The following is an 11,954-nucleotide window of genomic DNA, read 5'->3' as shown; positions in this document are numbered from 1 at the left end:
CCTCATGAATATTAATAGATGGCGCGGGCCGCTCGAGCCAGCATCAGGGGGCACGCGGATTGGCAGCTGCGAAGCCCAGAGAGCATGCGATTGGCTGAGCGCAGAGGCGAAGTCGGGTGGCCGAGTGGGATGCTTCCCTGCCCCCACCACATTCGGCAGGCATTGGCGCATGCGCAAGGCCATGCTTTAAGAAAGGACTTTTGCTGCCCGCGCCCCGCAGTCATAGGAGGTAGAGTGGTCCTGAGTAGGAAGGTTCTCTTTAGCTACCCTGGTTCCTCAATAGCGGGAAGGAAGCAGGACACGGATGACAAGAGAGACCGACAACTAGAGTGAACGCTGCCTCCTCTGATGGTGAAGGCAGCAGAGCACAGCCTCCATCATGGCTAGTTAGCCCTTTAGTAGTCTTATTGCCCTCCAGGAATTAGACTAATCCTCTTTTTACAGGTTAACTGCGCTACTGTGAAGGGCCTTCCTTTTGTCTGTCCAACCCTGCTGCGCTGTCCAACAGATATACACACACACACACATACGCGCGCGCACAGTTGTTAGAGAGTTGGATTAGGACCTGGGAGATATCAGGGTTCAAATCCCCACTCGGCCATGGAGCTCACTGGGGGTGCCTTTGTGGGCCAGCCACTGCCTCTCAGCCTAGCCTACCTTAGAGGGTTGTTGCGGGGATTAAAAGAAGAGGGTGAGGAGATCCATGTACACCATCTTCAGCTCCTTGGAGAAAAACGTGGGCTATAAATGCAATCAATCAACGCTTCAGTGTCTTTGGAGCGTCCCACAGATTCCTCGTGTTACGAGAGGGGAAGGAAAGCCGTCCTCTGTCCACACCATGCGTTATTTTATAAATGCCTCTATCATGGCCCCCATTCCCCACACTACAATAACAATAAAGAACTCCAGTCGCTTTCCACTTCTAGAGAACGAGGGGGGCCCTGAGCATGTGCCGAGCGCCCGTCCTCCCCGTCCTGGCCAGTGGTAGAAACGCCGCCCTCTCGGTTTTCCAGGCTTCGCGCCTTTTCATTCATTCCAGGGTTCGTTCATTCATTCCTTCCCTCCTCCGCGGGTTCGGAGGCAGCGGCAGCCAATCGCGGCCGCATTCCGGAACTCCGCCCCCGTTGCCGCGATCCCGCGTTACTCGTCCCCATGGCGACGGGTTTGTTGCTCAGCGCTTCAGCTTTTGATGCTTCGAGCGCGCGCGCCGAGGACGAGAGCTGCTGCTGCTGCGGAAAGGTGATCTGGCTTCTTAAACCTCAATCCTCTTCGCTGTCTTCTTTCGACCTAGATTTAGAACCTTCAGGGCTTTTGCAAGCAGGCGATCCAGTGCCAAAGAGGAGCTGCGCGCTAGGATCTTAAATCCCCGCCCCCCCCAATCTGCGCTGAATGCAGCGCCGTCCAAGCCTCTCCCATCTCCCAAGCAACGGAGGGTGGTCCTGGTAGGCGGCGCCAGAGGGGTGTGTGTGAGCAAGCCCCCCCAACCAAGGAACTCGCCCCCCTATTTCAGAACTGCTGGCATTAATAGGCCGTCGTTTTTTCTTTCTTGCTCTACTAGAAATATACTTGCCCCGTCTGTGCCCCCCTTTGTAACACAGAAGTGGTCTGCCAACAAGGCCTGGTGCTTGAAGCCAGACTGTATTAAGAATGTATGTGCAGGAAAAACTCAGTCTTGAGCCAATTTGATAGGAGGCTCCCTGGCTGAATCAGGAATTCCGCTCTGACCATGCAGACCTGCTTTTTCTCTGAGAATGTGACATACTTTTTATGCCTGTGTAAAACTAAGGTGAAGGAAGGCCTCTTTATAAACTCAGGGCTGGCAAGGGGTGTGAGGAGAGCAGGTACAAATTATTGGTGGTTCGGAAAGGGGGCCTGGACCCCAAATATCTTGCATATGCTTTATGTAACACACACACACACACACACACTTCTGATTAATGGTTTGTGTACTTGTACCATGGGCTGAGCGTTTCCGACTCTGTACAAACATTTGCTTCTGCACTTTGACAGTAGGACACTGCTGCAAAATGCAATCACATTTGGAGGTTTTCGTTTTTGTAAGCGAACCCACTGCCAATAACAGCAAAATTGTGGTGTGATGCGCGCTGTGTTATACCCACGTTTAACATTTGAAGCGTATGGTTACAGTACAGTGGTACCTCGGGTTAAGAACTTAATTTGTTCTGGAGGTCCGTTCTTAACTTGAAACTGTTCTTAACCTGAGGTACCACTTTAGCTAATGGGGCCTCCCGCTGCTGCTGCCGTGTGATTTCTCTTCTCACCCTGAAGCAAAGTTCTTAACCCGAGGTACTATTTCTGGGTTAGCAGAGTCTGTAACCTGACGCGTCTGTAACCCAAGATACCACTGTATTGACATTAGTCATTAGGACCTTAACATTCTCAACAGGTAACAAATAATAACATACTTATCATTAACTGAGATCGCACATTTCTTTTATATCCTGTGTAATGCTTTTTTAGGTGGTTCATTCATTCTGGGGTTCATTCATTCCCTCTTCCTCGGGTTCCGAGGTGGCAGCAGCCAATCGCAGCCACATTCTGGAGCCCCTCCTCTGTGCCTCCATTACCTCCATTACCTGCTGGTTGGGGCCCCAAACCATTTTTTTCCCACTGGGGCTAAACCTGCTCTCAGTAGACCTGTATCAGCCTGTGTAACCTATATTCTGGTGGACTCTGCTTGGGGGGGGGGGTTCCCCAGCGGTTGCTGTTGTTCTGACCAAGTAAAGCTGTCTTAAACACCACAAATGGTGTAGTTAATTGAAGAAAATCCAGTTCACCTCCTCCTCTTCCTCCGTCTGAATCTCCTTCTCCAGGTGCTGAACTGCCCTCTCTCCCTGGAGGACCTTCCTGAGAAGGGAGCATGGCCAAGCTCCTGCAAGCGCCCCCCAAGTTCCTGCCCCCTGAGTGGCACATTGCCAACAAGGCCCAGTACAGCAGCGCAGAGGCCGAGAGATGCCGCTCCGAGCGCTTGTTGGACGAGAGCCAGCGTCTGGTGGATGAAATCGAGAGGACCACCCAGAAGACCCAAAGCGATGTCAATAAGAGGATAGGTAGGTTGGGGGGGGTCGTCTGCTGGAGGAGGCTTGGTTTCTGCTGGGGAGAAGGGTCAGTTCACTGGCCTCCCTTGGGCCTCCCTACAAAAGGTGGAATCTTCTTGGGGGTCCCTATCTCCACCCCCATCGTTCAGCCCGGACACTGAGATCCAGCGCCGAGGGCCTTCTGGCAGTTCCCTCATTGCGAAAGGTGAGATTACAGGGAACCAGACAGAGGGCCTTCTCGGTAGTGGCGCCCGCCCTGTGGAATGCCCTCCCTTCAGATGTGAAAGAAATAAGTAGCTATCTTATCTTTAAAAGACATCTGAAGGCAGCCCTGTTTAGGGAAGTTTTTAATATTTAATGCTGTATTGTTTTTAACATTCGCTTGGAAGCCGCCCAGAGTGGCTGGGGAAACTCAGCCAGATGGGTGGGGTATAAATAATAAATTATTATTATTATTATTATTATTATTATTATTACTCACCCTGAACTGACTGCTGAGTCAGGCAAAAGGCCCATAATTCCTAGCATTCTGTCTTCAGCAGTGGACAGCTGTTCATTCCACTCGTTGGCAGCCAAGGAGTATTGAATCACTGGCCTGTAGACCCAGAGGGTGATCTAGTCCAATCTTATTCCACACCTTCGCCTGTAGCCATGAGGTTTAGCTGCTTATTTGTGTGTTTTTAAGCAGCAATCACAAAGCACGGGTTTTCTCTAACTTGAGCCCAGAGGCCTTGGTGCTGTGGGCTTCTCCCTTGGGCGTCACCTGGCTCCCTCTCTTCCCGCAGAGCAGAGGCTCGAGGAGATCAAGTTCTGGAAGCAGCAGCTGGATGACAAACTCGACCAGCTTGTGAAGGAGACGGAGGTGCTGCTGTCGTTCAAGACGCGGCTGGAAAAGGCACTGGAAAATTTCAAGCAGCCGCTTTGCATCTCTCAGCAGTGTCTCCTGAACCGGTGAGGACATGGGAATATATCGGGGGCATTATTCTGGCCTCTCCCAAGTGGAATCATAGAGTTGGAAGGGAGTCAATGGGTCATCTAGTCCAACCCTGTGCACTGCAGGCCACTGGGACATCTGGGGGGGGGGCACTATGAGAATGGGATGCTGGACTAGATGGGCCATTGGCCTAATCCAGCAGGACTCTTCTTATGCTGCTATTGCTCTCCTTTCCTCTTTTTTTCTGCTCCAGGGAGAGGCGCGTTGGGATTGACCTGGTCCATGATGAGGTGGAACAGGAGCTGATCAAGGAAGTCGAGGTCCTTCAGGGCGTCGTCGCTCTACTAGAGAGGACGCTGGAGCAAGCCATTGAGCAAGTCAGGTATGGGGGAGGACACATCGGGGGGGGGGGGCAGGCAGAGGGTGGGGATTCTGGAGAGTGTGTGGGCAGGGCTGGAAAAGTGTGTGTGTGTGTGTGTGTGTGTGTGTGTGTGTGTGTGTACAGCTATTCCCAGAATGTGTGGATGGGTTGCAGGTGAAGCAATCTCCTTCAGTATTGTCTACTCTGCAGGTGAAAGACGGATAATAAATTTAATAACAGTAAGCAGTGATGATACTTCTGTTCCACACCTGATCACCACTGCAGCCTGGCATTGCCTTCCGCCCCCTTTCTGCCCCATTCTCTTCCCCACCCAACAGCTGATTTTCCTCTTCCAGGCTCAACCGCTCCGCCAAGTACAACCTGGAGCAGGACCTGAAGGACAAATACACCGCCTTTAACATCGACAACTATTGCTCCAACCTCAACAACAACACGCCGGACATCAGATGCGCCCAGAATGTCCTGAAGGTCGAGGAGAAGTGAGTCTCACAGCGGGTTGAGGAGGGTGGCAGGTGCACAACGGGGGCAGCTGAACTCTTGTGGAGCTCTCTTCACTTCAACGAGGTGTGGGGCAAGGAGAGAGTTGCCCCATGTGGGAACAGATGGGGTCGGCAGTTCTTTGGGGCAGCAATGGAGTTGGCTTCCCAAAAAAGGTTCTACTGCTTTCTGCTGTCTGTTGCCCAGGTGGTATTGACCAGGTGACATAACCTCAGGCTCTTTCTACCCGCCATCTAATTGTTGTTGCTGGCATCTGTCTGTCTAGAGAGACAATGGAGTGTGCCTCTGGGGGTGAAGTCAAACTGCTGTGTTAGCAGCAGCGAAGTGACCTTTCAGGGGTGCAAGGCTGGGCAGTGTGTATGGAGCTCCTGGGCTGCCCAGACAACAAGACCCCCTCTTAGCCTTGTTGATGTGGTTCAAAGGGAAGCAGAGCAATGTTTGGTACCAGCTTGGCTGCAGGGGTTGCTGGAAGGAGGCATACAAGGCACATCTTAAGGACTCTGGATTTGTGTAGGGTTTTCTCCTTAGCCTTTCCTACTCCCAAAATCTCCCACAATCTGGTGGAATCATAATGTAACTGCAGCCTCTTTGCCCACTGCTGCCCTAGGGCTAGACAGGTGTGTACACCCTAACCAGCTGTGGAAATGTGCATGTCTCGCTCCAGGAGGAAACATCTGAAATTGCAGCTCTGAAATTGCAGGGTCAGTCCCCCGCAAAATAAACAAAGTGACTGTTGATTGCTGAGTAGATTTATATCCTCCACCATCAGATTAATTCTTTTGATAAGGACAAACTGGTACCGTACCCACAAACATAGGAAAGTGCCTTATGCTGCATCAGGACCGTTGGTCCTTTCGGTTAGTGTTGTCTACCCTGACTGGCAGCAGTGCTGGCTTTCCAGGGTTTCAGACTGAGGGCATTCTAAGCCCTGTGTGGAGATGCTGCCAATGGGGATTGTCCCTTGGACCTTGCATTGCAAGGCTGATGCTGTTCCACACTTCTTCCCCAAGGAGAGAGGCTGACGTGGGCACCCCACACATAAACACACACACAATCTCTCTCTGCCTGTTTTGAAGGAGGCACCAACTTTTATGCTTTGGAAAACCCTGAGCAGAAGACAGCTGGGACGATATTCCATCTTCAGAGGCAGAGCCACGTCAGAGTTCCACATGGATTCATTGCCCCAATTCCTTAGAGAAAATCTTGTTGACGTTCCAGGAATAATACTGTTTATTTAGTGTTATAAGAAAAAAGCCCTGCTCCTTTTCCCTTATGGGGTACCCAAGAGCCCGTGTAAAGTCCTTATGTAGGTCCTCTATTGGTAGGAGAAAAATAACAGAGGCCAACCAGAGAATATTGAGAAGCAAAGCAGCTAGTAAGCATGATCTTTATTAAACTGTTGCAACAGGGTGCTCACCCCCCCATGAAGGAGGGAGGAGGAACCCAGAACATTGGTGTGCAAGCTCTTTCTATAGAAATTGCCTCCCCTGTAGCTCAGTACCATCCCCCTAAAACATCATGTATACATCTACAGCAGAAAACCTGTCTGCCAGGATACCTGATAATGGCCACTGATTGCTTTTACCTGGGCATCCTGGCCATTCTTTTGTGATGGTAAATGCTCAGTTCCTGAATCCAGGTCACAGGCTCACCCTATTCATACACAAATGTGCCCTTAAGGCAGGATTTGTGAGCATAGAGACAATGGGGAGGCTTTTCCCATTTCATTCCTTTTTGCAGAGAAACATTTGAGGTCAATTTGGGAGAGTCAAAATGGTTTCAGGACAGTTTTCCTGTACTGTTTCAGACATGTGGTTTATATATTTATGTATGTGGTACATTTATGAACATTAACTTTCTTAGACCTTATAATTCTCATAACATTTAGCATCACTGGGACCTCCCCCCCCAGAACCTCTCTCCCCTTCCTGAGCCTGAAGATTTAGGGCAGGCCAGCTAGGAGTGACCCCCCCACTTCCCTCCCCCCCTCTCATTCCCCCGGCAGCTCGGTGAGCCCCGAAGAATGGGAGGATTTCTCGAACATGAATGTGGAAAAGGCCGACCAACAGCGCAACAACTCCCTGGCGCTGAGGGCCCTGATTGACAGCATCCTCTCCCAGGCGGCCAGCGACTTGCGCAAGCAGATCAACACCGTCAACGTCGCCTTCCGGAACCGGCTGAAGGAGACCAAGAGCGCCAAGGCCAAACTGGAGGACCACCTGGACAAGGTAAGCACTGGGCCGGCAGCAGCGAAAGCTCCATCTGGTCACCATTTAGCCTGGTGGTTCCCTAAGTGAGTGGAAGCACCCCCTGGGGGGCAGTGGAATTCCCTAGGGGGGCAATGGAGGTGTCCGTGAGCATCAGACTCTGAAAAGGTGGCATCACATTACTGGATTAAGTGCATCTGTTTTCATTAAATGATATCGTTTTAATATGTGCAGTTGCTACAGTTTTTCTTCTTTTACTGTGTTATTGTCTTCCATTGTGGGTTGTGCAAACCACTGTTCTGAATACAGTGGTACCTCTGGCTGCGAATGGGATACGTTCCAGAGGCCCGTTCGCAACATAAAAAGAGCACAACCCTCAGCTGCGCGTCTGCGCACACGCGGGTTGCAATTTGCCACTTCTGCGCATGCGTGTGACGTCATTTTGCGCTTCTGCGCATGCGCGAGCGGCAAAACCCGGAAGTAACCCTTTCCAGTACTTGCGGGTCGCTGCAGGACGTAACCTGAAAGAACGTAACATGAAGCGGACGTAACATGAGGTATGACTGTAATGCTTTTCATAGGGTAGGGAGGAGTTGATGGAACGAAGGGGTCAAACCACCGGTTTCTCTTTTCCACCCCATCACCATGTTTAGGGGCTTTGTGTTGCAACGGGGTTACAGTGTCACACTAGGGGAGATCAAACAATGATTCCCCGCTCAGCCATGAAGCTCACTGGGTGACCCTGGGCCACTCACTGCCTCTCAGCCTTACCTGCCCCGCAGGTGTGTTGTGGGCATTTAACAGGGAGGTGGAGAACAATGTATACCACCCTTGGAGAAAAAGGTAGTGTGCAATTGCAGTAAACGAATTACCTCTATCAATCCTGGGGAAAGCAGCATGTCTGATGCCCATCAGGGCTCTGATCTCCCCCAAGCCAGCTTTCCAGTCTTTTAAACTGCAATGCTCAGGTTTTAGCAATGGGCTTGGTTGAGAGGCACGGCACCTCCTTTCAAGGATCAATCCACAAAGATAATCCCCATGTAGGGATGGCAAAGGGACGCAGGTGGCGCTGTGGGTTAAACCCCAGAGCCTAGGACTTGCCAATCAGCTGTACGCCGGCTCCCTCGGCCAATAAAGCGAGATGAGCTCCACAACCCCAGAGTCGGCCACGACTGGACCTTATGGTCAGGGTCCCTTTACCTTTTAGGGATGGCAAAGAATTCCTGTAGCACCTCTGAGGCCGGCTGCAGTGTGGACCAGTGTTGGAGTTTCAGGTCCAGAGGCCATAGATTTGTTCTCCAGACACCTCACCCCAGTTGCTTCCTAATGGGCTGCTTTTTGTGTGAATGGGGGGGGGGGAGAAGAGGAGAGGAGACTGAGAGGCGGTACAATAGCCACCTTCAGATATATGAAGGTCATCACATAGTGAGGATGGAGCAAGTTTGCTTTCTGCTGCTCCGGGGAGGGGGAGGGGAGGAAGTTTCCAACATTAAGAGATGGTGGAGCATCTTGGAAGGTGGTGGGCTTTCTTTCCTTGGAGGTTTTCCAGCAGATGTTGGATGGCTGTCTGTCTGTCAGGAATCAGCACTAGATGACCCCTGGGGATCCCTTCCAACTCTTCAGTTCTAGGATTCTATGCTCTGACTTAGCTGGGGCAGCAGAGAGGGGAGTGGCGAGTTGGTCCTCTGAGATCTTCCTGCCCTGCTCCCGACTCCGCTCTGCTTATGCTTGAAGGTGATGGAGCAGGTCAGTGCTCAGGAGAAGAACATTGACTCCCTGAAGAAAGCCATCTTGGACAAGGAGGGGCCGGCCAAGGTGGCCCAGACCCGCCTGGAGACGAGGACCCACCGGCCCAATGTGGAGCTCTGCCGGGACAAGGCGCAATACCGGCTGATGCGGGAGGTGCACGAGATCAACCACAACATCCAGAGGCAAGTAAAACAGCCGCAGGGCCAGGCCCACCCCAGAGCTCTCCCTGGCGGGTAGCAGCACCCTCCTTACTCCCAAGCAGCAGCCAGGAGTGGGTGGGTGGGTGCTGCCTTGCAAAGGATGCACTTTGTGGTTCCTCAGCAGGGGGCCTTAAAGTACCCAGGCTTGTACATTTGACTGATGTTTTAATGCATTTTTAATCTCCTCTTGGAAGCTGCCCAGAGTGGCTGGGGAAACCCAGCCAGATGGGTGGGATATAAGTAAGTAAGTAAGTAAGTAAGTAAGTAAGTAAGTAAATAAATAAATAATAAATTAATTGAAGGATTAAAAAGGAAGATTCTGTACCTCTGTGGGTGCAAACCAGGGGTTTGGGGTAGAGCTGGGCAATATGTCGATGTATTGTCCAAAACCGGTTTGAAGTACCGTACATATTGTGATACCGGTTTCATAGTTTTTGACCTGGCAATATATCGCAAATCATGATGTTAGGGCTGGACTAGGTATCGTCCAAGACCAGGGTTTTTTTTTTAACTGTATTAAAGATTTTCTTGGTTTACAAAAGTACATGCCTTCTCCCTTTTTTCAGGCTGTGCAGTCTTTCTTACAAATCAGTTACATTTGTTGTGAGACATTAGTGTTGAGTACAGTATAAGGTTGGGGAAGAAGAGGAGGGGTGGGGTGGTGAGGCTTATATTCTTTTGCAAAGTGTACATGTGGGGTTTTGTGTCAGCATCAAGTGGGTAGGTTCTCTTTCTATTTGCTTATTGCATTTCCTTGGTAGTGAGAGGGGCAGGGTGGGGTTGGTTGTCTCTGGTTGGCTGCAGTGGAGTTTGTCTGCATTTGTGAAGAGGGGGAGGGGCTTGGCCAGATTGATTTGTATGCTGTCACTGGATTTTTGTTGCATCCAAGACCAGTTTTAAGTCCTTATCATGATATTGCTTTCATAATTTTTGACCTGGCCATAGATTGCAAATCATGATGTGTGCGTGTGTGCTATGCAAAAATCAAAATGTGGGGAAACCCATGAAGTCGGCCAATGCCTCTACGTAGTTCCATCCTTATTTCAGGCATTGTGATATATCAATATACAGTGATGTTTAGCTCGTGATACATCATTAAGTTGGAAACCAGATACTGCCCAGAAGTTCTCTTCAGCAGAACTTTTGGGGTGTTGCTGGCTTTTGGAGGGCTGACTGCAAGGGGAGCTGGATGGAGCAATCGTGGCTGTTTTGTGGACCACCTTGTGAAGCCACAAAACCCTCTCGCTTGTTTTATGGGGCACCAACAGGAGGTCTGGCAGGGTCGGTCTCTTGGCACCTACCTGCCCATTCAGTGCATCCTGGGAATGAACTGACCTGCCTTTCTCTCCTAAAGTGGAAAGGAGGGTTGGATATTCCTGGGGAATGTTTCAGGGAATCCCAGGAACTCAAAGGGACTGAGCAGGGCCTGATTCTAGTGGGGCGAGAGGGAGGTAGGAAGGGGCCAGGTAGCAGGGCACCACTTCCTTACCTGCCTTCCTGGCAAACAGAGTAAGTTATGCAAAGCAACCAAATTCACATGCATGTTCTCGTGGACTTCCAACGTAGCTGGAAGTTGAAGATCCAGCACGGATAAAAGAAAGGACCTTCTCACACAGCTCATAGTTGAAACTATGGAACTCCCTTCCAGAGTGATGGCCACCAGCCGAGATGGCTTTAAAAGAGGATTGGACAAATTAACAGAAGGACAAGAGGGCTACTGATGGCTATTAGCCACAATGGCTGTGCTCTGCCTGCAGAGTCACAGGCAACAATGTTTCTGGGTACCCGTTGCTGGAAGCCACAGGAGGGGAGAGAAGGCTCTTGCACTCAGGTCCGGCTTGTGGGCTTGTCTTTGGGGCATCAAGGATGGGGACCAAGGGATGCTGGATGAGACGTCTGATCCAGCAGGTCCTTAATTTTTTATGGAACCTCCAGGTGTAGGGGCAGTCTATCTCGATCCCTAGGCTGTTAAGAGATAAGCCACTGTGAGAACATGCTGGGCTAGATGGGCCTTTGGCTGGGACCAGCAGGTTCTTCTCATGCGAATTTGGTTGTTTCCCATAATTCTCAAGTGGAATTTTGGGCGTTAGGCTCCCATCAGTCTGTGGGCAAATGTGCTCACCCGCAGGTGTCAAGACGGAGAGTTCTGGTGGGGCCAGGAGCAAGGAGGGTCTGCTTGCCCTATATAGTCCCCCTCAGAGGCCTGTGACCCTCTTTCCCTCTGCTCCTCCCTTACAGGCTGAAGGAGACCCTGGCCCAGGCCGACGCCGAGCTGAAAGGCCTGAACCGCCGCCAGCTGTCTCTGGAAGAGGAGATCCAAGTCAAAGCAAACACCATCTACATCGACGAGGTCCTCTGCATGCAGATGAGAGAGTCCATCGCCATCAACAACTTCTGACCTCGCAGCAGCGCTGGTGCAGTCTCTGCGCTCCAGGGACCTCCCTCCTCTGCACAACCCCGAATGGACACAAAGGGGCTCAAATCGCTTTAAACTTTATATTGGACAATAAAGTAGAATCCGAGGGTACCTTGTAAGCCACCTCTCCCCACTGTAACACATAGAAACAGACCCTTGTTCTGGGGCAGGGTATGGTCAGTAGGACTGGCCGATATTTGGTTTTCAAAATAGTGATGTATCAGCAGCTAAATATTAGGATATGCTAACATATCACCATGCCCAAAATGTATCTCGGCTGCTTCTGCCTCCCCACCTTAGGGGAGGAAGAAGCGGCGGAGAGGCATCGCCTAGCCCTACAGACCGATCCCACAAACAAGACCGGTATAGCGGCTTGGCCAGCTGAGGGGGGCACATTCCTTGCTTTTGGGCTGGCTATGGAAGCTGCAGGACACGGGTCCCATTCCCTGTGGGGCTTCAAGGTGGCTCACCTCAACAACACCCTTGTCTGCCCCCCACCCCCGCGAGTC

General features: G+C 51.2%; 1 protein-coding gene across 1 annotated transcript; it reads left to right on the top strand.

The window, feature by feature from the left end:
- The first annotated feature begins 1,137 nt into the window (after window positions 1–1,137).
- On the top strand, window positions 1,138–11,564 carry TEKT1 (tektin 1). The gene is made up of 8 exons (XM_053366904.1): window positions 1,138–1,239; window positions 2,835–3,071; window positions 3,845–4,010; window positions 4,247–4,375; window positions 4,711–4,854; window positions 6,879–7,101; window positions 8,815–9,011; window positions 11,268–11,564. Exons 2-8 carry the CDS (start codon window positions 2,882–2,884, stop codon window positions 11,425–11,427), a joined length of 1,209 nt encoding a protein of 402 aa, XP_053222879.1. The 5' UTR covers window positions 1,138–1,239; window positions 2,835–2,881; the 3' UTR covers window positions 11,428–11,564.
- Window positions 11,565–11,954: the final 390 nt, after the last annotated feature.

This window comes from Podarcis raffonei, chromosome 15 (genome assembly GCF_027172205.1).
Source record: "Podarcis raffonei isolate rPodRaf1 chromosome 15, rPodRaf1.pri, whole genome shotgun sequence".
Lineage (NCBI taxonomy): Eukaryota > Metazoa > Chordata > Lepidosauria > Squamata > Lacertidae > Podarcis > Podarcis raffonei.
Note: the sequence above shows the minus strand (reverse complement) of the source record. Positions and strands in the feature narration are given on the sequence as shown.

Excerpts from the sequence above, each read along its gene's own strand:
- TEKT1 (XM_053366904.1), top strand. The coding sequence starts at position 2,882 with ATGGCCAAGCTCCTGCAAGCGCCCCCCAAGTTCCTGCCCCCTGAGTGG. Across the intron at positions 4,376-4,710 it reads CAAGCCATTGAGCAAGTCAG|GCTCAACCGCTCCGCCAAGT; the intron begins GTATGGGGGAGG and ends TTCCTCTTCCAG. Across the intron at positions 4,855-6,878 it reads GTCCTGAAGGTCGAGGAGAA|CTCGGTGAGCCCCGAAGAAT; the intron begins GTGAGTCTCACA and ends TTCCCCCGGCAG.